The sequence below is a fragment of the Nicotiana sylvestris genome, chromosome 9 (assembly GCF_000393655.2).
Source record: "Nicotiana sylvestris chromosome 9, ASM39365v2, whole genome shotgun sequence".
Classification (NCBI taxonomy): domain Eukaryota; kingdom Viridiplantae; phylum Streptophyta; class Magnoliopsida; order Solanales; family Solanaceae; genus Nicotiana; species Nicotiana sylvestris.
In genome coordinates, this window is record NC_091065.1 from 34,975,063 (window position 1) to 35,003,018 (window position 27,956).

The following is a 27,956-nucleotide window of genomic DNA, read 5'->3' on the forward strand; positions in this document are numbered from 1 at the left end:
TAACATAGGAATTGTTCGAGCTTGTCTTTTTAGCAATATTGAACAGTTGTAGCTAAGTCTTAGTTCTCTGTGGAGATTCGACTCCGGACTTGTAAACCGGATTATATTTGCAACGACCGCGTTGTCCTTTTTATAAGGCATAGTTGGGCATGATCAAATTTTGGCGCAGTTGCTGGGGAACTAACAGTGTAGCTGTAGGTGTACATATTTCTAGGTTGCAAGTTTGAACTATTATTTCTTTTTTGTATTTGATTTTTTTTATTTTGTTTTATTTGTTGATTTTAAAAACATGGCATCTTGGAATTATGAGAATTTTGATGTTGGTAATTCTACTTTTGATCCTCCTTATGTATATTGTGGAGGAAACCACCCAGGGTAAAATTATCAAAATATTCCCGAGAGCGAGTTATGTGCACCAACTCAATCTTATGTGTGGAATGTGTGTGTTATGTGTGGTGGTCAAGATGGTCACTTTCATGGTTGTGCTTATATTTATTATCTTCCCCCAACCCCTTACTATGATGGTTCTACTTTTTCTTGTGAGGATAATAGGAATAAAGAACCTAGCGAAGCTGACCTAAAGGAGATCAAAGATATATTAAAGTGCCATGTGGAACAATATGATGAGAAACCACGGCAGATACAAAGGTAAGAGGCAACTATTCACAACTTGGAGGCTCAAGCGAATAAATTAATTGAACCTTGTAAAGCACAACAAGTTGACATTGTGGATAGTAACCAATATGAGTATGAATTGGCTACAGAAATTGCCATTATACTGGATGAGTTAAAAAAATACGGGGATGAGCTAGAGGAGAAGGTTAGAGTAGAACAACAACAATCAATCGAACTAGATTTTGAGGATGTCGGTGTCGTAGAAGAGATACTAGAGTCAACCAAGGATATTGAGCATGCATATTTAGTTGACTTTAGTGTCATTAGTGTTGAGGATGTTGACAATCCCAATATTTACATAGTTGAGCACATTGGTCCACATTTCAAGCATTTTTCCACATTGTGTTTGGATGATGATATGGAAATAGAGTAGTCCGAGCCACTTGAGGAGTCAAGGAGTAAAGAACAAGATGCCTACATTCTGGAATTCTTCTTGTTGAAAGTCGGGAATACACATCTCATCCAAAGGCCAAGAAGTGCAGAATACTACATTGTTTTATTGGGCCAGTCAGATTCATTCTACCACCCCAGGAGCATGATCATAGAGCAGAATCAAAACTTGGATCCAATTGATAAGTTCAAAGTGGAGGCAGAAAGTGATTCGCGTTGTGCCGCGACGTTAATCAAGCGCTTGTTGGAGGCAACCCAGCTTTACTGCTTTCTTTCATTTTTTATTTTTTTATAAATTTTTTTAATTGTATTATTTTTGTAGTGTCGATTTTTGATTTTCTAGGAGCATGGAAAGCAAAGCTATTGGAAGGATGCAACAGCAAACCAAATGATTGACTAAGTGTGAGGTACCCGCACGAAGGACCAGGCCTTGGAGAAGTCTGAGTACCCCATGAGCTGCTAGTGCTTCGGCCTTTGGCCTACCAGGGAGTTTCTTTTACCCTATTATTAGTATGGTGTGCATTGGGGACAATGCACAATTTTAAGTGCAGGGTGAGGAGATTGTCTAGGTGACTTTTTATGCTATTCTAGTTGTGTTAGTTTAATTGAATAATTTTTTTTATTTTTTTAGATAAAAGAAAAAAAAGAGTAGACTTTTCCCGACGATGGATATCCTAGATAATTTTCTTGAGGGATTTAAGTCTAAAGAAAAAAAAGATTTTCTATGTAGGTAGTGTAGTAATTCCCCCTTGATTTTTCTTTGTATTGTGGTTCTTTTCCAAGGGTTTTGTTTGAACCGGGTGTAGTTAGTTTTTTTTTTAGAGTAGGATCCATTGTGATATGAATTTAATTGAAGCAATATCTCTTGACTTTGTTATGCCTTGAGAATAGTGAGTACATTGGATGTGACGCTTAGGCTCATTTTTTTACTCTTGTATAAGCACCTTAAATTGTATAAGCTTAACTTTACTTAACTGCTTTGACTAGAGTGTCTTGATGAGTCCAATCCTGAGTGCCATGTGTGTCAGAGGTTTGGGTGTTATTATGTGCATTGCATTTGATGCCTAGAACTTGCCTCGTGTGTTTGAAAATCGAAATAGTAGTTTTGTTCAGTCTTGGAAGTGATATAGGCGTTTCTTTGTTGAGCCATATATATATATATATATATTACCCGCCTAATTGCTATATATATATATTACCTGCCTAATTGTTATGTATCGTAGTTAACCCCTTCGAGCATGTAATCCTGTTTCTTTGGCAACCACATTACAAGCCTTACCCATTTGTTTGAATTAACCATCTATTTGAACCTTTTAACCTCTCATGAGCACTTTAATTGTTATGAACTTTGTAAAAGTTAAAGTGTGGGGTGGTTTGAATTTTGAATGGAACTAATGAAATAAGGAGAAAGGTGCACAGTTTAGAATAAGTAAGAGCCACTTGAATTGGAAAAGAAAAAGAAAAGAAAGGAAAAAATTAGTTGTATTGCTGTGAAAAATATTCTTTGATAGTGGTAACTCTTGATGTAATTGCGCTTAAGTAATTTGGGAGTTGACGTATATTGATGTGAAGGTGGAGTCATGGTTTGACATAAGTGTGGGATTTTAAATGTTAAAGTATATGTATTAAAGTGCTTAGGGAGGTGTAGTCACTCTTATATCTAAATGTATCCTACCTATCCCGCAGCTTACATTACAACCAAATAAAGTCCTACTTAATCCTAAACTGAATGACATCGATTAGTAGAGGAGTACAATACGGGAAAGCCTATGTTGCATCTTTTGTGGTATATGAATGTTATTTTTGAGAGTGAGTGAATTCTTTATATCTTGAGTTCCTAATTGTTCTTAAATTTGATTGTGTGGAACTACTCTCTTTTGTTATGTGAAAGCACTTGATTCATGAAGGAAAAGTAATTTCAGTGACCTCTATGTTAGAATAAGTGGGTGAGTTGTGAATAATGTGTGGTACTTGTGAGTCAAATCTTGAGGTGAAGATGTTACGCTTTTGTGCTTAGTCTATTTTAAATATTCTTGGTGTGATGAGTTAGGAGAATTGTTTAAAAGGATCGTGTCTATATAAAGTGTAGTTTGATTGCTCGAGAACGAGCAATGGTTTAAGTGTGGGGTGTTGATGATAGGCTATAATTACGTATTTTAGTCGATTATTACATTCCAATTCACTGCACTTCAGTTGAGTTTGCGCTTTAATCGCTAGTATTTTGCACTAATTGTGTGTTTTGTGCCTTGTAGGAGTGATTCCGAGCTATGTAGATGTTATGGAATGAATTCAAGTGATTTGGAGCTTTGAAATCAGAGTAAAAGCCCAAGGAATTAAGTCGGGATCGTGTTCAAGGATCAACGGATGATAGTTAAGAATGAACGAAGAATCGAGTAGGCATATTGTGCACTGTCTAGTAAAATGCACATAAATATTTGTTCAGAACTCCATTTGGGCTCCACAATATATGGTTGGAAAAGGTAATTCAAAGAGCTACAACTTTCATGTTTTACGTTTTTCCAAATTCCAAACAATCCGCGATTAGGTACGCGGTCGAATCTGCGGCCACGGACAGAACACTATGCAAAATCCGCGGTCAGGTCCGCGGTCGAATCCGCGGCCGCGGACGTCCTGACCTGGAAAAGCGTCCTTTCTAGTGTAGGAAAAGGTATAATTGTTTGGGACCAACCCTACTTGGTATATATACATGGAAAAACGTTATTTTGGTGACTCTGGACACACTTTAGACCTAGGAAGAGCACGGAGCCGTCGTGGAGATCGGAGATTCGACCTAAGGAGGCAAGAACACACTAGGAGCAAGGCGGAGAATTCTTCCACGAATTTTTCACTTCCTTCTTCCTATTTCCATTATTGGTTATGAATTCTAGTATTGTAGTTATGCATACTATTATGAATAGCTAATTTGTTATCTAGGGTTTTGATGGAACCTATTGGAGGGTAATTTTCCTGTTACGTTAATATAGTTTTGCCGTAGTATTTTCTTTATTTATTCAACTATATTATTATTGTGGTTGGTTGAAGAGATCTCAGTCGACTGTGCATATTTAGTATGTATTACTCGGGAGAGAGTGCATATTTAGGTAGTTGTTGAACAACATCACTCCTAACGTATATGAGGGATCAATACGGAGAGTTTAAAGGTGGGATTAGGGATAACGAAACCTTGGGTGCAATCCGAGTGAGCCGTAATTAATGCCAGCTAGCGTAATTCGGGAGAATATGTCTAATAAATTGTGGTAATTACTCGGGAGAGAGTTACAACAGTCAGAGCGCTCATGATCGTTAGAGAATACTTAGGCGAATTTATAGAAAACGTAGCGGAAGAATTCCGATAATAGGGAAAATCATAACCCTAGACCTCCTTAATCTTTTCTCCAACCCTTAGTATCCCTAGTTGTTAATCTACTAATTTAATTTGTTAGTTAATTAGATACAAGAATTTTAATATTTATAACATAGGAACTGTTTGAGCTTGTCTTCTTAGCAATATTGAACAGTTGTAGCTAAGCCTTAGTTCTCTGTTGGATTCGACTCCGGACTTGTAAACCGGATTATATTTGCAATGACCGCTTTGTCCTTTTTATAAGGCATAGTTGGGCGTGATCAATGACTATTTAATTCCATCGTGTATTTTTTCTTGTTGAAGGAAAAAAAGAAAATTACACCTAATGACCTTTAAAATTGATGATCTTGAATTTTTTACCACCGCTGGTTCCATAGGCAAATCTTTAAGGTCAAAAGCCAAAGGTATTGCCCATAGAGGGACATGTTATACTTAAAGTTCTGTCCGTGGGGCAAACGGAGTAAAAGAAAATTAATATAGCACCAAAATATCCTATTTCTGCAAATCATCCGGAAAAAAAAAGTCCACTAGAGTTCTATTATTTTTGCCAAATAAAAAAAGTTTTGTCAAAATAATGGAGTTGCAACAGTGTACTTTTTTATTTCTTTTTTAGATGCAATAACTATTTATTCCAATTGTGCAATTTTTTTTTTCTTTTTGGACCAAATCCGTAAAAAGATACTTGGCTAGAGCTCCATTATTTATTTATTTTTACCAAATAAAAAAGCTTTAGCCAGGATAATGAAGTCCCGACTACATATTTCTTTTTATATCTTCGTTGGAATTTGGATACAACGATTATTATTATTTTTTGAACTATATATTCCTTTTTTCGAGCCAAACCTGTAAAAATATTTGACTGAAACTTCATCATTGGAGCCAAACAAAAGATTTAGCTTAAATAATGAGTTCCAGCCAAGTTTTTTACATATATATAAAAGCCAAGCGGACAAAAAAGTTTCATGTGACAGATAGTATATATCAATCCTTGAGATGAGATAGTTCTAGGGTGCAAAAGATATCAAATATCCAAGTGCAAGGAGGTAATTAAGATTCCTCATAGTCCAAGTGTACAACTAATAATCTATGTCAAGTTTCCAATATTCTGCCTTTCTTTAATTTGTAGAAGCTATTTTTTTTTTTCCGGAAAAGAAAAAGTTCCTCAGCATGACTTTTAGGGGCGCATTAAGATGTTAGTGTGGTGTGTTAGGAAATATTAGGTGTATCTTTCCATGTATAAGAAATATAATGTGTGGTATATTTCCAATCTTTGGATAGGTATATATTGTATTTCATAAGCATCAACTGATTTAAGCATTCTCCAGACTTCTCTTGTTTCCTTACACCGTTTGAATGTCAAACAGTCTTTGTGCGAGACAAATGTTTGAATCGCGCAACATTGTGCTTATTGCTTTTCCCTTGATAGATCGGGGATAATTTCCCTTATTTCCAGCATTTTAAGCCTCTTTCTACAGAGGACTCAAAAGCATTCCACGGAGCAGAAAGCATTGGAGACAAGTATGAAGCCTTGGGAAGTGTCAAGGGTGGTTTGGTTACTTTCTACAAGCATTTGGACGTAGAAAACCTGATAGTAAGATATTTAGATATAAAGCTAATCGGTCGACAATCAAAGAGGCACACCGACTCTCACGAGCAGAAAAGGACTGCTGATAAGAGAACGGTAAAGGAAAGCACAATGGCAAGCTCGCAGAATGACTACGTTCGTTCTTTTCTAAGGCTCCAAGGCTTCTTGCTCTCTTGAATGCTTTTGAGGAGTCATTAGCAGAGCCTTAGAGATCCTTAAGCGCCGAGATAAGGATAACATCACTAAAGCTGTCAATATGGGTTGTTACATCACTAGAGCTGTCAATATGGGCCGTTACATCACTAGAGCTATCAATATGGGCTGGGCCGGGCTAGCCCAGCCCGTAGTAGGCTGGGCTGGACTAGCCCACCATTTTGATGGACCTTATAACGGTCAACCCACCCCAGCCCTATGTGGGTCACGGGCCGGCCCATCATTTTTAAAAATATAATTTTATATTTTTTCTTTAAGTTCTGACCTAAAAAAAGATAATTATTTAAAAGTTAAAAAAAATCGCAAAACTTAATAACTTTTTATATTGTTCCAATATATCACAATAAATACTAAAAAAAGTAAAAGACATGACTATATTTCATTCACTAAAAGTCAAAACTTAAAACAAACTATTCAAGAGAACGTTCATGATGCTTATGAGATATCCAATACACCATCTTCATCAAACACATTTGAATCCGCTTGTGACAAGGTTGTCTAACATCTTCACTTTCATCTACAATATTAATTAGTTAAATATTAAAAATAATTAAATTTTAAAAATTAATAATATTTAAATTCACATAAAAAAATATTACCAGTTTGAGTTCGGGAAAACCTGTACAGCCAATTTCAAGTAGTAACAAGTGTTTGGACATTTTCATAATAAATGCAACTTCTGTACTTTGTAAGAACACGCCACCAATGCTAAATGGTGATTCCGATGGTACAATGGTAATAAGAATGCTAAGTACATCACGCACCATTATTGAAAGATCGGGATATTTTCTAGAATGATCCTTCCAATACATGACAACATCATCTCTTGAAACTTCTCAAGATCAAGTTTTGGTTCCTCTTAGTAAAGATCCAATTCTGACTTTTTATCTCTAAAGGCAGTATACTTTTTATTTTTACATATTTTAAATAAATATTTTATTAGGCCCACGGGCCGGGCCGGCCCAGCCTCAGTCAAGCCTCACGGGCCACGAGCTTACTCGGGTCGGGCTTAAAAGCCTCATTTTTAAACAGGCTCCAAAAATTCTAGCCCAGCCCTGCTAAATCACAGGCTGGGCTGGGCTGGGCTGGCCCAACGGGCCAAGCCCATATTGACGGCTCTAAACATCACCAATCTGTTGTGGATGAGACTAGCATAAAGCACATTTGTTGGTTCTTGATAAAAGAAATTAAGGGAAATAACTGGGAAAGATGACAAAAAAATAAAAAGAGTATACTGGAATAGATGTAAAAGGAACTGAAGCTGAAAATTCTATGTTATTTTATTGCATTTAGACTATAATTTATAAGAGAAATACTAACTTAACAGACCTAAAAATCAGCACAAAATCTACTGAAAATAACTAACTCCTAGAGACTAGTTCACTCCTAAAGACTAGTTCAAAATTATTTCAAATTCAAACTAAATTACTGTAGTAAATAACTCTTAAGCTGAAACAGTAAAATAATTTTACTGAGAGCGGCTTCTAAAGCATATTTCTAACACTCCCCCTTGCTTTTGAAGCTGCAAATTCTGAATTTGTGTCTTGTAAACCTTTAACTGGAAGCGCCTTTGTACGTAAATCTGCCAACTGATCTTTGGACTTGCAGTGAATCGAGTGCACTTATGTATTTTGCTGCATCTCATGATTGTCAATGAAATAAGTTGGCTCGTTTTTCAGCTCCATTTGCATCTTGCCTTGAGACTTGCCAACTTTCTTCCAGATTTGCATTTTCTGAAATATTGAAAACTTCTTCCTTGCCTCATTTTCACATATGTCCTCAGTTGGAAAATTACCTGCACTTAGTAGATTCTTTTGGCTCCATTCTTCATCTTCGGTTGGATCAAATGAGAAGTTTTTACCTCTCATTTTAACCCTTAAAATCTCAAGTCCAGTTGCATCATAAATGAAACAATATTTATCTTCAAAGGATACTTTAAATCATTTTTCCATTAGTTGTCCAACAGTTAATAAATTTTGATCAATATCAAAAACATAAAGAACGTCTGAAATTTTCTTAGTACATGAATTTGTTGGGATTGCAACAGTTCCTTTTCCTTTAGCAAGAATATAATCACCATTTCCAATTCTGACTTTCTTATTTGCTATAGACGTGAACTCTTTGAAAAGATTTCTGTCATATGTCATGTGGTTTGTACAACCACTGTCAATCAACCAAAAATCAGATTATTTTGGTTGAAAGAATAGTTGCCACAAACAAGTGATCTTCTTCTTCTTCATTGGCGACTTGGGCATCTGCTTCATGCTTTTGATATTTGCCTTTGCAAATTACAGCTTCATGACCAAGTTGGTTGCAAACTTTGCACTTTGCATCTGGCCTCTTCCAACATTTGAATGGTGAATGACCTTTTTTGCCACAGTACTGACAAGGTGGGTAATTTTTCTTTACATTATTACCCTTGCTTTGAGTTTTGTGGTTGGTTGCCAAGGCTCCTTCAACCATACCATCTTGCCTCATAAGCCTCCTTTGCTCTTGTGCCTGCAATGTATTTAACAATTCTGCCAAGGTAATCTTGGATAGATCCTTTGTATTTTCCAAGGTAGTTATGGATACTTCATATTTTTCAGGCACCGTAACAAGAATATTTTTCAACAATTCTTGAATCTTTAAATTTAGTGCCAAGCAACCTTACCTTATTAACAATGCCAAGCAACTGATCTGAGTATTCTTTGACGGTCTCAGATTCTTTCATTTTCTGCAACTCGAATTCCCTTATTAAATTCAGCAACTTCATGCCTCGAATTTTTTCATCTCCTGTATATTCTCCCTTCAAATAATCCCATATTTCTTTTGTTGATTTGAGAGCCATAACTTTCGTGAAAATTGTTGCACACACCAGCAAACAAAGTTGCTTTCGCCTTTGATTTCCTGGTTTTCTTTTCCTTGTGACTCTTGATCTGGGCTACCGTGGGATTGTTAGGCAGCGGAAGAACATCATAATCCTCTTCCACGGCCTCCCAAAGATCTAAAACCTCCAAGTAAGCCTTCATCCTCACTGCCCACAATTGGTAATTTTCACCATTAAAGACTGGAGGAGCCAATTGAGAAAAACTCATTTCAGTCGAAAAAGATTTTACTTAGGTCCCTTAAGAAGATGGTTCTGATACCAATTGTTGGTTCTTGATAAAAGAAATTAAGGGAAATAACTGGGGAAGATGACAAGAAAATAAAAGGAGTATGCTAGAATAGATGTAAAAGGAACTGAAGCTGAAAATTCTATGTTATTTTACTGCATTTGGACTACAATTTATAAGAGAAATACTAACTTAAAAGACCTAAAAATCAGCACAAAATCTACTAAAAATAACTAACTCTTAGCGACTAGTTCACTCCTAAAGACTAGTTCAAAATTATTTCAAATTCAAACTAAATTACTGCAGTAAATAACTCTTAAGCTGAAACAGTAAAATAATTTTACTAAGAGTAGCTTCTAAAGCATATTTCTAACAACATTTCATGCAATTCATACCGATGAGAAACATTCTATGATCCTTAACTTACCTTATCTAACTTGGACAATTACCTTATCTAACTTGAACGTCGCGTTGATTGACATGCCTACTTGGATTATAGAATGAGGGGGGTAAATGCATTGCCCTCTGATATAACCCAAGAAGAACCTACACCAAAAGCTAGCTATTGAAGTAGAAGAACCACACACCAAAAGCTAGCTATTGAAGTGGGAGAGCCCCGACCACGCTCCGCATACATCGTTCAGACAGTTGTGCACTAGACCTTTCTAACCTCCTGAGAACATTGCAATAACGATGTCACCATCCATAGCACAGTGGGCACAGAGGGTGGTGGGTGGATCTGATACCATTGATACAACTCAGGAAAAGACACACCCCAAAAGCTAGTTATTAAGGAGGGAGAGTCAAAGGCTATGTAACCCCCACATGAGCACAATGCAATACCGTGGGACTCAAGTCTTATACCTTACAATAGACCATAACACCCTCAGTTATGAGATTTCCAGCCTTAGCAAAGCCAAGACTGGAGAATTGCTTTGCCATCTTGAACATCCCACTGAATCATTGGACCTACCTATGAACAAGAATATTCCAAAAGGGAAGGCTCAGATGCTGGCAATAAATAGAGTGAGGATGACAACTTTTACGGGTACCATCTTTTGCTGTCTGATTACCAATGTCTGCAAAGAAATTTAAAGGACATTACTTACTTGTGGACAGAAGCTTTTATTGACCTTTCCGATGTTATTAGCAGATATCCTATAGGAAGGTTCACAGCATACTAGGAGCTTGTGGTGGTGTATACAAGTGCTAAGAAGTTACATCCACTCCCGCAAGATTGAGTAAACCCTGCTTATGCTAGGCAGTGAACTTTGAACTTCGAACTTCAGACCAACTAAACAAGCAGAAAGTCTTTAGAAATGACTAGATCCCCTAGCAAAAGGAGGTAGATAGATTCTTTCAAATTCTTCTAGCTGAATACGATGCTTTGCTTTGTAACCTTAGAGTTGGTAGTGCTGTCAGTAGCCCAGCACAAAGCAGACAACGTAGAAAGACAAATGCTGAGGTGAAAGCTTAGGAAAGAGGAACTCTTCTGTGTATAAACAGGGCGTGTGTGTCAATATGATGTAATACCAATACATCACCTTAACCCACAAAGAAGAGCTTATTCGTGTAGCAAGAAGCCAGAAAAGCACAAGATCCATCAACAACTCCTCAAACTTAGACCATGCACTTAACTATTAAAGGCGCAATCACCTTGATAATCAGAATATTCTCTATGCACAATGCAGCTATGAGACAATTGGACTAAAGCTCACATCTACTACAACAAACACGTAATTTATTTTGTTTACTTCATCACATGAGATGAAATCATGCATCTACAAGCATATACTAGCAAATTGCATGGACAATTCAGAGTTTTGAGCACATCTTCTCACAAAGAGGAGTATGGAGAACCCGGACGCAGAAGGCCGTCACAATCTTAAGTGTCCTATATTCAAAATTCTACAAAACTTGATGAGTCCAAACCCTGTCGGAGGGCCTGGCGCACTGGCAACTTGAAGCCAGATCTTACAGTTAGGATCTAATATCATTTCCAGTTGTCAAAACCCGTTACATTGGTGGAAACAAATGGATTTTAACATCAGCCTATAATCAAAGTTAACTCAGCTACCAAGCTAAAGTTGGAATGGAAACCAACATCAGCTGATGATCATCTTGTTCAAAAATTCAGCTTGCTCAGGAAAGTATACCAACAATTCATCTTTCGTCACCCAGACAAAATCATCACACTTCCTAATATTAAATTTATTGGTCGCAATAACTTGGGATTTGAAGAAGAAGCGCTGCCACAATAAATATAAATAAACACATTAGTGGCACCTACACTTTGCAGGCAGAAACTATCAGAGAATTTCTCTGCTTTTTTTTTGGGTAAGAATTTCTGACTGTTCTTTTCTCACTTCTTTGACAAATAAAAATATCCATACCTTAAATGATGTCTTTTCCTTATCTTCAGTGGGTTGTACGGCGATATGTCCCATAGGGGCATTTCCAACAAAATATGTATGTGAAAGATCCCCAATTACAGATTTTAGGGCAGATTCAGCACACTGCAAATGGTTGCAACTTATATTTATTTTTCAAATATTAAAATCCCTAATTTTGACAGGAAATATTGAATAAATACCACTAACCTTTCGCAGGGTCTCTTCGGAATCATAAACTTTTTCTGGAAAATGCCAGACAGGCTTTTCACTAGGAGAGCCATGTGTGGTACCATGAACAAGAAGATAGAGTCTCTTGTCTAGTGCTCGTTGTAATGACCTTATGCATATGAACAAATTTCACAATCAGTAACATGAAACAGTAGCCAGCAGAAGGATATAAATGCTGTGAATATCCATTTACATACTATTCACGTTCAGGAGATGCGACAGAAGGTTGTGCGAGGATTGCAAAGTTATCCCAGGTGAGACCCTTGCAACGCAACATAGGCTTTTGGTGATGGACATTAGTATTATGATAAGGAGGAAGCAGAGGTCAGTACGAAGCCGCCCGAGGATTAGGTGGGGCCGCCTTGACTGAGGATAAAGCTAAGGAGTTGGAAGGAAGGTTGTCGGCAATGGGAGTTTGGAGAAGTAGTGGGGCCGCAAACACTATGTGGTCGACGACGGCGGACTATATAAGGAAGGCGGCGAGAGAGGTGTTAGGGATATCTTGGGGCCGCACCGGTGGCCACAAAGGAGACTGGTGGTGGAATGCAGTTGTCCAAGGTAAAGTGGAAGCGAAGAAGGTGGCTTACCTGCGGTTAGTAGGGAGCACTGGCGAGGAGGAGAAGAGAGCGAACATTGCGAGATATAAGGTAGCTAGGAAGGAGGCGAAGATGGCAGTGACGGAGGCTAAGACGACAGCTTTTGCTCATTTGTACGAGGAATTAGGGAACAAAGGCGGGGAGAAGAAGTTACTCCGACTCGCTAAGGTGAGAGAGAGGACGGCTCGGGATCTGGACCAAGTGAGGTGCATAAAAGATGATGACGGCAAAGTTTTGATGGGGGATAACCAGATTAAGAGGAGATGGCAGACCTACTTCATAAACTTCTAAATGAGGAAGGGGATCAGGATATTGTACTAGGTGAATTGAGGAATACCGACAGCCCCCATGAATTAAGTGATTGTAGGGACATTGAGGTCGATGAGGTCATGGAGGCAATGCGTAAGATGAGAAGGGGCAGAGCTACCGGGCCAGATGAAATTCCGGCTGAACTTTGGAGGTGTGTGGGTAGAGCAGGCTTGGAATGGCTTACTAGGTTGTTTAATGTTATATTCAAGACTAATAGGATGCCTGAAGAGTGGAGGTGAAGTACAATAGTTCCGTTGTATAAGAACAAAGGCGATATCCAGAGCTGTAACAACTATAGGGGTATCAAATTACTAAGTCATACCATGAAAGTCTGGGAGAGAGTGGTAGAAATGAGAGTGCGAAGGACGGTGCCTATTTCAGACAACCAGTTCGGGTTCATGCCGGGGCGATCTACCACAGAAGCTATCCACCTTATTAGGAGGATGGTGGAACAATACAGGGATAAGAAGAAGGATCTCCACATGGTGTTTATCGATCTAGAGAAAGCGTACGACAGGGTTCCTAGGGAGGTCTTATGGAGATGCTTAGAGGCTAAAGGGGTCCCGGTTGCCTACATTAGGGTGATTAAGGACATATATGATGGAGCTAAGACTCGGGTTAGGACAGCAGGAGGCGACTCCGAGCATTTTCCGGTTGTTACGGGGTTGCATCAAGGGTCTGCGTTCAGCCCTTTCCTATTTGCCTTGGTGATAGATGCCATAACGCATCATATTCAAGGGGAGGTGCCATGGTGCATGTTATTTGCTGATGACATAGTCCTAATTGACGAGACACGACGCGGCGTCAGTGAGAGGCTAGAGGTTTGGAGACATGCCCTTGAGTCAAAAGGTTTCAGGTTGAGCAGGACAAAGACGGACCTCGAGTGCAAATTTGAGGCCGAGCCGACGGAAGCGGGAGTGGAAGTGAGGCTTGATTCTCAAGTCATCCCTAAGAGGGGTAGTTTCAAGTACCTTAGGTCAGTTATTCAGGGGACCGGGGAGATCGACGAGGATGCCACACACCGTATAGGGGTGGGGTGGATGAAGTGGAGGTTAGCGACGGGAGTCCTATGTGACAAGAAAGTGACACCGTTACTGAAAGGTAAATTTTATAGAGCAGTGGTTAGGCCTGCCATGTTGTATGGGACCGAGTGTTGGCCGGTTAAGAACTCACACATCCAGAAGATGAAAGTTGCAGAGATGAGGATGTTGAGGTGGATGTGCGGGCATACAAGGAGGGATAAGATTAGGAATGAAGATATTCGAGAGAAGGTGGGTGTGGCCCCATGGAGGACAAGATGCGGGAAGCAAGACTCAGATGGTTCGGGCACATTCAGAGGAGGAACACTGATGCACCGGTGAGGAGGTGTGAGCGACTGGCTGTGGTGGGTATGAGGAGAGGTAGAGAGAGACCTAAGAAGTATTGGGGAGAGGTGATCAGGCAGGACATGGCGCGACTTAGGGTTACTGAGGACATGGCCCTTAACAGGGAATTGTGGAGGTCGAGTATTAAGGTTGTAGGTTAGGGGGGAATTGTGAATATTTCTACAGCGCACTAGGGTGAGACTAGCCAGTTAGGAGTTAGTCTTAGGATGCTACTGATCAGCTACTGATGATGGGCTTTATCTATTGGTTATTAGTATACTTTACATCTTTCTCGTATTTCCTATATTTCTTATATTGCTGTTGTTTTGTTATTTTATGGTATTTTATGTTATGTTATGGAATTTATGTTATTTTATTATGAGTCTATTGATAGTACTTATATAGCGTCTCTTGTTGCTTTCTTGAGCCGAGGGTCTCCTGGAAACAGCCTCTCTGCCCCTCGGGGTAGAGGTAAGGTCTGCGTACATATTACCCTCCCCAGACCCCACTTGTGGGATTATACTGAGTTGTTGTTGTTGTTGTTATTGTATACTATTCACATTCACGCAACTGCAAACATTTTGCATATGCCATATTGGAGCCCAAGGCCCTAAGCTGATTAAACCAAAAAATGAAAGTGAAGCGAGGATTAGAACTTTTTGGCGAAGTTAGACTTAGTGATGAGTTGAAGAACAGAGGCAATCTTAGTGTGTGGGGGGGGGGGAGAGGGGGAAGGGGGGGTGAAGAAGGCATTCAAGGAGAAAGGAAAAAGATAAAGGACAATGGCTCTCCATTCTAAAATTAAAATATTAATGTTCCATTAGACAAGTCCGAAGTAACTATTACATCAATTACTTAAAATAAAAAAACTAAGGCACGTCAACGTCAAGAATTTATTGGCAAACAATTTAGAAGTCAATAATTGCCTACTGTCAGGAAATGTCGAGTCTGCATAAGTAAATCAACACTTGAATATAAAATTTTAAAAAAAAAATCTAGTATAATGTTCTTATTTTAAATTTCGTCTAATGTTTCACATAAAGTTAGAAATCCAAGATTGGTTACCTTCGATCATTAGTTTTATTAGCTTCAGTGATTCGAGGAGCTGGCTTATAATCAATTTGGTAATCACCTTTTCCCCTGCATATGAATATAGATATCACTCGCAGTTGACCACGTGGCATTTGATAGTAGACAGAAAGGCCAATGATCAAAAACTAGACAAAAGGTTGTGATTAGCACACACGCCCATGATATTTCAAAAAGAACCATGTACAATAATTAATGACTAACCAGAAACAGTGCATGAAAGGAAAAGGCAGTAATACTACACTAGTCAAGGAGTATAAATCAGATAGGTCATAATGCTCTTATGTATAAAAGAGGGGCAATGTTTGTCGTCCAAGATGTTCAATGTTTGCATGAAGAGAACTCAATTCCTTAGAACCGGAAAAGTTAAGAAATATTTTAATGAAATTAGGCCATTTCTACAGCACCACATATTTTTTTAAGTAACAGCATCATTAAATGCTAGCTTAAAGCATGCTCAAGCCCTGAAGCTTGATGAAGTCCAGGTTATGCGCTTCGCCTCGCTTAGTTGGCGCTTTAAGTGTCATCATCACAGTTGACTATGTCTTTAAGAATACAAAACTAGACAATAAATATAGTTGTCAAAGTGATACATTGGTCGTTAAGAAACCGCTATTTGTATTTGTAGCTACATTTTCTTGCATTACATTTCTATTTTTTTTCTCATTGGGGTTTTCTTCGCTAAAGCTCACGCTTTACTTTTTTGCTTTGCGCTTAAAGCCCCAATGTTGTGTGATGGGGAGATAGACGAGGAAGTCACGCACCGTATAGGAGTGGGGTGAATGAAATGGAGGTTAGCATCTGGAGTCCTGTGTGACAAGAAAGTGCCACCGAAACTCAAAGGCAAGTTCTTTAGAGCGGTGGTTAGACCGGCCATGTTGTATGGGACTGAGTGTTGGGCAGCCAAGAATTCTCATACCCAGAAGATGAAAGTGACAAAAATAAGGATGTTGAGATGGATGTGCGGGCAAACTAGGCTGGATAAGATTAGGAATGTAGATACTCGGGAGAAGGTGTGCATGGCTCCCATGGACGACAAGATGAGGGAAGCGAGACTTAAATAGTTCGGGCACGTGCGGAGGAGAAGCATAGATGCTCCGGTTAGGAGGTGTGAGCAGCTAGCATTGGCAGGTACGAGCAGAGGTAGAGGACGACCTAAGAAGTATTGGGGTGAGGTGATCAGGCAGGACATGGCGCGACTATAGATTTCCGAAGACATGGCTCCGGATATGAAGGGGTGGAGGTCGAGCATTAGGGTTGTAGGTTAGGAGGGAGTTGAGCGTTTTTTTTTTCTGTCCCGGGGGCGGGGCTGGCCTGTTGATGTTTCGCTGTGGGTTGTTAGTGGTTTATGTGGTTTCCGCACTATTTCCTATGGTAGTATTGTTGTTTATAGTTATTGCTTTTACATCTATTTTTCTATTTCTTATGATGTTGTTACTATTTTTTATCTTCTATTGTTGTTACTGATCTATTGTCTTTTGTCTATTGTTTATTTTTCTTGTTCTCGAGCTGAGGGTCTTTCGAAAATAGCCTCTCCATCCCCCGGGGTAGGGGTAATGGTCTGTGTACACTACCCTCCCCAGACCCCACTTGTAGGATTTTACTGGGTTGTTGTTGTTGTTGTTGTTGTTAATGTTCAGAAAATTCCTTCAAAATTTGTGTTGATAATTTTCTCTCTCTTCGACTAACGACCATCTCCCTCTCTCTCCGACAAACGCCCTCCACAAGCAAGTCGGTGCCGGCCTCTTTGAGCAGCGGCCCAGGTAGTTCATTTTCCCTATCTCTTATACTCTCTCTTTCGATCTACTCCTCCACTGAGGATTTGCTGAACTCATGTTCGGTGATTGTTCCGCCTTTTGATTTTTTATCTAACAATTTGCCAAACTCTTTTCTCTCGCCATTTTCTTCTCAAGTTTTCCCTCTTTAGAAGCTCTTCCTTAATCTCTCTAATTTCATATAATCGATTCACTTGGGTCTCCATTCCTCTTTATTCTAAGATTCGATCAACCCCAGCAAGTAAATTCCAGCGGCTCTCGTTGACATTTCCGCAAACACCTACGTAACATCCATTTTACAGCATCAAGACAATACAATAGGCCCTTCCCACGGAGAATCACTTTCCTTCGTTGTTCTTCTTAGAGAAAATTCAAGCAATCACCACTTCACACGTAGAAAATCTTTCACAGCAACGTACGCCTTTTTCACTATTGGCCATCCTTCAATCTCTCAGTCAAATTCTCTTCTCCAATTACGCCTAAATATCGACTGACGTACTCACAAACATCGCCTAGACAATTTCTTGCATTAGTTACTCCATTTCATATAGTGTACATTTTATATTGTTGGGGCTATACCAGTGGTAGCGGTGATAGCTCCTTCTAGTTTTTGGGTCGTGGTATTTTCTGTGTTTTCAGGAATTCTCGGAGTATTGGAGACAAGTTGGGCGCACGAGCACTGGCAAAGGAGAGCAACCTGGGCGAGTGTCAGCAAGGGCGGTAGGAAGTGGTGCGTGAGCGTACAACTACATCGAGCACAGCAAATCAGCCACAGGTTTTGTTATCGGGAGTTGGTACCTCCTGTTTTACTATTTCCCTTTTGGTGTTAGCTAAATTACTGTTACTTTACTTCGCAATAGTTAAACCTTTCAACTAGGATACTAGTTACCACGTGTTTCCTTCTAGTTTGATTTGTGTACGTTGTGCACTAGCGAGTCTTCTCTAGATTGTTGTAGGTGTAGTGGCTGCAGTCTGGGATGATATAGAATAAGGGCATGTCCTCGGGTGGGGCAGAGTGTGGGGCTGGGTTCAGGGGGTGGGTCGGGTAGCAGGGGAGGTAGAGGGGGCAAGGGAGCCTATAGGTTGAGAATCAGGTCATGGAACATAGGTTCACTAACGAGTAAATCCATAGAGTTGGCGAAAATCCTGCAGAAGAGGAAGATTAATATAGCGTGTATCCAGGAGACTAGGTGGGTCGGATCGAGGGCGAAAAACGTGGATGGGTATAAGTTGTGGTACTCTGGTGTCCTGAGGGGTAAGAATGGAGTGGGTATCCTGGTAGATAGCCATCTTAGAGAGTCCGTGGTAGAGGTCAGGCGGGTGAATGATAGACTAATGACTATTAAGTTGGTGGTGGGTGAGGGTACTTTAAATGTCGTTAGCGCGTACGCACCGCAAGCAGGCTTGGATGAGGATATTAAAAGGCGCTTTTGGGAGGGGTTGGATGAGATTGTTCGTAGTATACCGCCTTCTGAGAGGTTATTCATAGGAGGAGATTTCAATGGTCATATTGGGTCATCTGCAGGTGGGTACACTGAGGTGCATGGCGGATTTGGTTTCGGAGAGCTTAACGGAGGGGGCATTGCGCTGTTGGACTTTGCCAAGGCTTTCGATCTAGTCATTGCAAACTCGAGTTTTACGAAGCGGGATGAACATTTGGTTACTTACCAAAGTTCGGTGGCGAAGACTCAGATTGACTATCTCCTCCTCAGGAGATGCGACAGAAGGTTGTGCGAGGACTGCAAGGTTATCCCAGGTGAGACCCTCTCAACGCAGCATAGGCTTTTGGTGATGGACATTTGTATTAGGATAAGGAGGAAGAAGAGGTCAGTACAAGGACGCCCCAGGATTAGGTGGGGCGCCTTAACTAAGGATAAAGCTAAGGAGTTGGAAGGAAGGTTATCGGCAATGGGAGCTTGGAGAAGTAGTGGGGACGCAAACACAATGTGGTCGACGACGGCGGACTGTATAAGAAAGGCGGCGAGAGAGGTGTTAGGGATATCTACGGGCCACAATGGTGGCCACAAAGGAGATTGGTGGTGGAATGCAGTTGTCCAAGGTAAAGTGGAAGCAAAGAAGGCGGCTTACCTGTGGTTAGTAGGGAGCACTGACGAGGAGGAGAAGAGAGAGAACAGTCAAAGGTATAAGGTAGCTAGGAAGGAGGCGAAGATGGCAGTGACGGAGGCTAAGACGACAGCTTTTGCTCGTCTGTATGAGGAACTAAGGAACAAAGGTGGGGAGAAGAAGTTATTCCGACTCGCTAAGGCGAGAGAGAGGACAACTCGGGATCTGGACCAAGTGAGGTGCATAAAAGATGATGACGGCAAAGTTTTGATGGGAGATGACCAGATTAAGAGGAGGTGGCAGACCTACTTTCATAAACTTCTAAGTGAAGAAGGGGATCAGGATATTATACTTGGGGAATCGAGGAATGCCGACAGTCACCATGAAGTAAGTAATTGTAGGGACATTGAGATCGATGAAGTCATGGAGGCAATGCGTAAGATGAGAAGGGGCAGAGCTACCGGGCCAGACGAAATTCCGGTTGAACTGTGGAGGTGTGTGGGTAGAGCAGGCTTGGAATGGCTTACTGCATTGTTTAGTGTTATATTCAAGACTAATAGGATGCCTGAAGAGTGGAGGTGGAGTACAATGGTCCCGTTGTATAAGAACAAAGGTGATGTCCAGAGCTGTAACAACTATAGGGGCATCAAATTACTAAGTCATACCATGAAAGTTTGGGAGAGAGTGGTAGAAATGAGAGTGCGAAGGACGGTGTCTATTTCAGACAACCAGTTCGGGTTCATGCCGGGACGATCTACCACAGAAGCTATCCACCTTATTAGGAGGATGGTGGAACAGTACAGAGATAGGAAGAAGGATCTCCACATGGTGTTTATTGATCTGGAGAAAGCGTACGATAAGGTTCCTAGGGAGGTCTTATGGAGCTGCTTAGAGGATAAAGGGGTCCCGATTGACTATATTAGGGTGATTAAAGACATGTATGATGGAGCTAAGACTCGGGTTAGGACAGTAGGAGGCGACTCTGAACACTTTCCAGTTATTACGGGGTTGCACCAAGGGTCTGCACTCAGCCCATTCCTATTTGCCCTGGTGATGGATGCACTGACTCATCATATTCAGGGGAGGTGCCATGGTGCATGCTATTTGCTGATGACATTATTCTAATTGACGAGACAAGAGGCGGCGTCAACGAGAGGCTAGAGATTTGGAGACATGCTCTTGAGTCTAAAGGTTTCAAGTTGAGTAGGACGAAGACGGAATACCTCGAGTGCAAATTTGGAGTTGAGCCGACGGAAGCGGGAGTTGAAGTGAGGCTTGACTCTCAAGTCATTCCCAAGAGAGGTAGTTTCAAGTACCTTGGATCGGTTATTCAGGGGATCGGGGAGATTGACGAGGATGTCACACACCGTATAGGGGTGGGGTGGATGAAGTGGAGGTTAGCGTCGGGAGTCTTGTGTGACAAGAAAGTGCCACCGTTACTAAAAGGTAAGTTTTATAGAGCAGTGGTTAGGCCTGCCATGTTATATGGAACTGAATGTTGGCCGGTAAAGAACTCACACATCCAGAAGATGAAAGTAGCAGAGATGAGGATGTTGAGGTGGATGTGCGGGCATACAAGGATGGATAAGATTAGGAATGAAGATATTCGAGAGAAGGTGGGTGTGGCCCCCATGGAGGACAAGATGCGGGAAGTAAGACTCAGATGGTTCGGGCACATTCAGAGGAGGAGCACTGATGCACCGGTGAGGAGGTGTGAGCGACTGGCTGTAGTGGGCACGCGGAGAGGTAGAGGACGACCTAAGAAGTATTGGGGAGAGGTGATCAGACAGGACATGGCGCGACTTAGGATTACTAAGGACATGGCCCTTGACAGGGAATTATGGAGGTCGAGCATTAAGGTTGTAGGTTAGGGGAGAGTTGGGAATATTTCTACAGCACAATAGAGTGAGACTAGCCAGTTAGGAGTTAGACTAAGAATATCATTGGTCGTCTATTGATGCAGGGTTTTACCTTCTAGTTTTACTATACCAGCCATCTATTTCGTATTTCGTATTCTGTATTTCATATCTCTTATATTGCTGTTATTTTATTATGCATTTTTATGGTACTAATATATCGGCTCCTGTTGCTTTTTTGAGCCGAGGGTCTCCTGGAAACAGCCTCTCTACCCTTCGGGGTAGGGGTAAGGTCTGCGTACATATTACCCTCCCCAGACCCCACTTGTGGGATTATACTGGGTCGTTGTTGTTGTTGTTGTTGTTGTTGTTGCTTAAAGCCCCAGTGCACTTTAGCGCTTTTTGCACTTTTCGCTTTTGAGTTCTGACTACTCTATTAAATAAAGAAGTAAAACTATACAAATTGTAAAATGCCAAGCCGCAAGCGCTAAGATAGTGCTCGGTACAAAAGGGTATTCTTCTTGATGGATGGAACTGACAAAATATATCACGGTATCCTTCTTATGTAGTTTATCTTATTTAATTGATAACAAAAGGCCACTCAGTGGCATCTACTACAAAATCTTTTGGGCCTCATACTATTGAAGAATGCCAACAGTTTCCACAGGTTAATCGGAAATCTCATTCACTCACAAATGAGGCTACCAGAAATTCTGAATGGCTCAGAAGCAGCAAAGATAGGATTAAAATGGCTGTAAGAGCTAAAAAGGATTAAAATGGCTGTAAGAGCTAAACCCTTGATCTTCACGGGATACACAGATTCAGTTAATTCAGGGTCATAAGAAATAGAGTAAAACAAAATAAATAAATGCAGGGAGGCTAAACTGAGGCCTAATCGTGATCCCTTTACAATTTTCTTTTGGCTTTAGATCATGGATATTGAAATCAAGCAGATAAGTTCTTTAGTTGTGTCTTTCCTTGAATTGATGCATTTATCATACTCAATCCAGCAAGTTCCCATTTGTTGCATATCCACTAATTCAAACAAATACCCAAAAAAGAAGAAAGGATCAGCAGCACCTAAAAGAAACAATAATGAGCAAACCTCGCTCATCGATTTATTGGATCTTCACAAGTATCTAGCACGCTATTGGATTTAGCTGTGAGCTATATTGATTCTCGATCAGACTACCACTTAAGATAGGGTGTATGTCCATTATTATAGAAGAAAATACTTGAAAGATGGGAAAAGAACTGACAATATGGAAGAGGTATATCTACAAAAGGGGAAAACCCACTCCTGTAATAAGCATGCATAGCAGTATTAATGCATACTGGTGTCTACTTTATTATCTTTCAAATCATTTGGCCGCTATCGCACCCAAGGGTGTGGCCTGGCAGTCAATGAAGTAGGTACAAACCATAGAGACCAAAATTCAAATCTCCGTAGAGACAAAAAATAGTCGGTGATTTCATCCCGTCTGCTTTAGTTTTGGTGAGCAAAGTTACCCGGTACCTATACTAGTGCAAGTACCCTGTGGAATGGTCGAGGTACAAGCAAACTGGACCGGACACCACCGTTATACATTATTTGGCCAATGTCATGGAAGAAGCAATTGGAAAAGACCAGACATTCATTCATATAGGGCGGGTAATCCAGCTTAAGTATCACCTTGTAAATTACTAGAGATATCAATGCAAATGGGATGTTTAGGTAATAGGATTTGCTTACTCCAGAATCAAATTTATTTTAGAAATGCTTCTGGAGATTCCCGCAAGATCATTATACACGTTGGACATTATGATATCTGATAAATGGATCTTAGGCCTAACGCAATCCCGAAAGCAGCTCATGAAGTTAGGATTGCCCAAGTCCATACAAGGAGACCACCCATCCCCTTCATTTGTCGATGTGGGACTCAACACCTCCTATCACGCCCCGGACTGGACATCTAGAGCATGGACAATTATGGGAGCCGAACATCGGAAAATTAGGATGGGTCCTGCCCTGATACCATGATAAATGGACCTTAGGCCTAACTCAACCCCAAAAGCTAGCTCATGAAATGAGGATTGCCAAGTCCATACAAGGAGACCACTCATCCCCTTCATTGTCGATGTGGGACTCAACAACATCATCAAAGGCAGCATATTGAACCAGTGCAAGGAAACAATAGTAGATAATAAGATTTATGAATATTTTAGGGGTCGCGAACCAAATAATTTAAAGGCATCATAAAGGTTCTATAACCATCCAGAAAATCAGTGGTCAGTGAATTATTACGGTCCCTAACTCCTCATGCTTTGATGAGCTACATCTGCCATGAAATGAATCATCACACATTTGAAGGAAGAGAGAACCGAACCAGCACCTAGCACCTAAGAGTACTATGCCCTATAATCTTTTTCTGGAGTAAACATGATGCTTCAACATGTATAAATGTATGAACAATTTGTGACAAATTGTTCTTTTTTTTTACTCATATGCTTCTTGAACACAAGGAATTCCCAAAACATTTATTAACGAAGCTTCAAACACAGGAAAATTCATAAGGCAAGAATGCCAAATTTTTGTTCTTTATCTTTGCCAATACAGGATGCAACAATTATTCATGTCTTCCTGCAGAGTAAGGTACAGCCGACAACCTAAGGTCCTAATTAGGCTTAGGATGCTTGACAGCATTGTGTGGATTAACTATGGAAAAGTCCAAAAATTGGGAAGAAAGGAAGGATTGGTATTGCAGGACGAATCAGAAATTGAGAAAACTAGTTTCAGCAGTAAATTTCAGACTTGAAAAAGCCAGATAATCAAGAAAAAAACATTAGTAAAATATGGAAAACCTCGAAAGCTCTCGAAGGCCCTCAAGCAGTCTCACGTAGAAGCTTGGTACCATTTGTTGGTATAATATTCACCTATGAGAAAATCTACATACGAACATACATAATCTACAAGAAAAAAATAAAATGACAATGTGTAATTCAATCAATGCAACAAAAACTATACCTGGTATCAGACTTCTTCAGAAAACTTTCTGGATACTCCCGCTGATACTGCTGCCTCCAAATAATAATAATAATAATAATAATAATAATAATAATAATAATAATAATAATAATAATAATAATAATAATAATAATAATAATAATAATAATAATAATAATAATAATAATAATAATAATAATAATAATAATAATAATAATAATAATAATAATAATAATAATAATAATAATAATAATAATAATAATAATAATAATAATAATAATAATAATAATAATAATAATAATAATAATAATAATAATAATAATAATAATAATAATAATAATAATAATAATAATAATAATAATAATAATAATAATAATAATAATAATAATAATAATAATAATAATAATAATAATAATAATAATAATAATAATAATAATAATAATAAACTAATCATTGATCAAGCTTTAATAATGTATCTATATGTCATTCACCAACTCTTTGACAGGAAACTTTGCTCTTTTTTGCCTTCTCATTTTCACATGTTGCTGACATCTTCATTACCAACCAAATCTATGACCTCATTATTCTCAACTTTATTATTAGATTATCTTTTACCATTAGAGGGCTCTAAAAATTTGAATATCTTTCCCAATTCCCACACTCTATTCTCTCTTGAGTGTACTTCATCACACTTACAAATCAAAAGAATGAAACAGCATGAAGGCCATATTTTCACTTTCGGTTAGCACTATAACCATTATACAAGATTCATGTAGTTCACCTGACTTGTTTATAATTGAGGACCTAATTGTCGTTATTGTTATTAGCACTACATATGCGAAGCACATATACTTAACTCCCCCAAGTCCCAAATTAACCATTATATTTTCTACTTCAGGTTGTCACAAAATTATTCGGAAAATGAAAAGAAATTCTACATTAATCTTTATTTTGGTCATTCTATTTATCAAAAACAGTAAATTTACCAACTTGAAAGACTTAGGCTTCATTTGTTTTTTTTAAGATTAAGACGTCTGAATCTGAATACACATCTGAATATCAAGATGTGCATTAAGATTAAGACATCTGAATCTGAATACACATCTGAATATATTAAGATGTATATTAAGATCTGAATACTAAATAATTAAGACTGTTTGATTTTTAACATCCGAATGTATAAAATTTATCTTTATTTGAAAATTAATAAATATAAAATTCAAATGAAATACTAACTAATCTAATGTTCTATCGATAAATATTTAGTTTTTAAAAATATGATAATCGTTAGTGGTGATGGCTAACGGGTAAATGCCGAGTAGAGACGCTGGTTGGTGGTAGTTTTGGTTGATGATGGTGGTTCATGCTAGTAGCTAGTAGTGATTGGTAGTGGTGGCGATTATGATTGAGGATGGTGGTGGTGGGTGGTGATAGTTAATACTGGCGGGTGGTGGTAGTAGTTGTGACTAAGGAAGGTGGTAGGTGGGTGGAGGTAGGTTATAATGATGGACAGTGCTGGTTGTGGTTGTTGATGGTGATGGGGTGGCCAGCTGTGGTAGTTGAGGTGGATGAGTGTTGATTGTGGGTGAGAATGATGGTGGTCGGAGTGGTGGGGATAGTGAGTGGTGATGGTCGATAATAGTGGCAACTATGATTGAGGATGATGGTGGTGTGGTGGTGTTGGAGGTGGTGGTGGCATGGTGGTAGTTGATAATGGTAGGCGGTGGCGGCAGTTAATAATGAATATGTGATAGCATCTTAATGAAATTAAGTCTCTGTTATAGATCTTAATCATACAGACCTATTCAAACTCATTAAGTGATTGTAAAGTAAAAAAACAAACACACTTAATGATTAAGATCTAAATAATAAAGATTCAGACTTTAAAAACAAACGCACTTAATGTCTGAGATCTGAATGATTAAGATTCAGACCTCCATTAAGTGCAAACAAATGAGGCCTTACTCTTTTCAGCATGACATGATTTATAGCGTGTTTGGATGGTTGTTATGTATTGTTTCATAATATATCGTATAGTATCATACTATATTGTTTTGATGTATACAATGTTTATAGTTTGTATTGTTTGTCGTCGTTTCATGATGTCATACACCAACAATACAAAGAATAAACTTACAATATTATAAAGAAAAAGTAAGTTACGAGGTAATATTGTTATATAAAAAAGTAGGGTAAAGAATAAAATAGGATTTTTTTAATAATAAAAAAGAGCAAATAAGAGAAAACATAAGGAAACGGTGCGGCCACACCAAATCAGTGATACGATATAATAAAATTTAAATAACAATCAAAACAAATATTATATTTAAAGTAACAATAAGATACAATACAACATGTAACAATCATCCAAACAAGCTGTTAGAATCCATTGTTTGTTGCTCTCAAAATAAATCATCATTCAGAAGGGAAAAATCTGAACTCTTGTAGACAATGAATATAAAACATTTCGAGAGAAAAAAACACACACACGCAGGGGAAAGGAAAGCTCACGAGAATTCTTGAAAAGCATATACAGTTGGATCGATTTTGGGCACAACAACTGGTAATCTCTCGAAAAGCACGGACGCCACAATCTTATCGTTGTTCAATGAAGAAAACCATCGTTTACCTATCACCGATCGACCCGCAGACGTACAACACCTATGCATTTTCACAACCCTAAATCGCAAATTTCACAGCTCTTCAGAATGTTATCAGGTAAATACAGTAATTAAAGTCTTCTCTGTGACTGTGTGAATTAGGAAATGTCCAACTAGGTTTTCCTTTAGAAAGAAGGTGAGGTGAAACGAGGAGAGAATGATGAGGGGTGTAATTTTGCCCTTCAACCGTGTTTGATTCGACTGAAAACAGGAAGAGTGAGGAGCTGATACAGCGGAAAATATGTTCAGCGGAAACAGCGGAAACTGTTTGGCGAAGCTTCAAAAACAAGGTTATTTAGAGAAGCTCTCAAAGGTGGTTTTTTTAAAATTACTTTTGGTAAATAATAATTTATGTTTGGCTAATTAATTTAAAAAATACTTTTAAATAGTAATTAGTGTTTGCCAAGCTTTTAAAATGTACTTCAAGTATATTTTTCTCAAAATTACTTTTTAAAAAAGTACTTCTGGGAAGAAGCTATTTTTTTCTACTTCTCCTCAAAAATACTTTTTTTTCCTTCCAAAAGTTTGGCCAAACACTTTAACTTTAAAAAAAAAGTGCTTTTAAATTTGGACAAGCTTGGTCAAACATGCTATAAACAACAATATAGCATGTGTATTCCCATAAGTGGGGTTTGGGAGCATAATATGTACACACCTTACTCTTACCTTATAAAGGTAGAGAGACTATTTCTAGAATACACTTGGCTCAATAAAACAAACTCACAGCAGTTATGATAAAGAACTGCGGAAAGCAAAAATGTAACAACGATTAGAAAAAATAAAAAAATCGAAGCAAAGGGAATATCAGGTAATAATATCGATCTAAAAATAGGGAACACGGGAATAACACTAGTACTACAGTTATGAAAGTAAGTGTAGGTTTGGGAAAGAGATAGGCTCGACTACTTACTAACCTACTACCCTAATTTTCGATCTCCACACCCTCCTATCAAGGGGTTATATCCTCGATAAGCTGAAGATGTGCTATGTCCTGTCTAATCACCTCTACCCAATAATTTTTTCGCCTACCTCTACCTCTTCTTAGACCCGCCATAACTAACATATCACACCTGCTCACTGAGATATCTCTGCATCTCATCTTCACGTGCTCGACCAATTTCAGCCTCACTTTCCGTGTCTTGTCCACCACACATATCACTCTCACCTTATCCCGAATATCTTCATTCCTAATCCTATCCTTCCTAGTATGCCCACACATCCATCTCATCATTCACATTTTCGCAAATTATAGACCAAAGCTACTTAAAACTTTCTCTCTTGGGTATGACTGGTACGTCCAGCCTCATTTCAATGTCA

At 39.1% G+C, this 27,956-nt stretch overlaps 2 protein-coding genes across 2 annotated transcripts; both read right to left on the minus strand.

The window, feature by feature from the left end:
* Positions 1–7,571: 7,571 nt before the first annotated feature.
* On the minus strand, positions 7,572–9,759 carry LOC104240453 (uncharacterized). Its single transcript, XM_009795296.2, has 2 exons — positions 8,881–9,759; positions 7,572–8,726 (listed from the first exon to the last, which is right to left on the minus strand). The coding sequence occupies exons 1-2, from the start codon at positions 9,055–9,057 to the stop codon at positions 8,409–8,411; spliced, it is 495 nt and encodes a 164-aa protein (XP_009793598.1). The 5' UTR covers positions 9,058–9,759; the 3' UTR covers positions 7,572–8,408.
* Positions 9,760–10,979: 1,220 nt separating this feature from the next.
* On the minus strand, positions 10,980–26,919 carry LOC104240452 (uncharacterized). Its single transcript, XM_070155912.1, has 6 exons — positions 26,489–26,919; positions 24,001–24,064; positions 15,278–15,352; positions 11,923–12,052; positions 11,716–11,838; positions 10,980–11,571 (listed from the first exon to the last, which is right to left on the minus strand). Exons 1-6 carry the CDS (start codon positions 26,646–26,648, stop codon positions 11,428–11,430), a joined length of 696 nt encoding a protein of 231 aa, XP_070012013.1. The 5' UTR covers positions 26,649–26,919; the 3' UTR covers positions 10,980–11,427.
* Between the last annotated feature and the right edge of the window lie 1,037 nt (positions 26,920–27,956).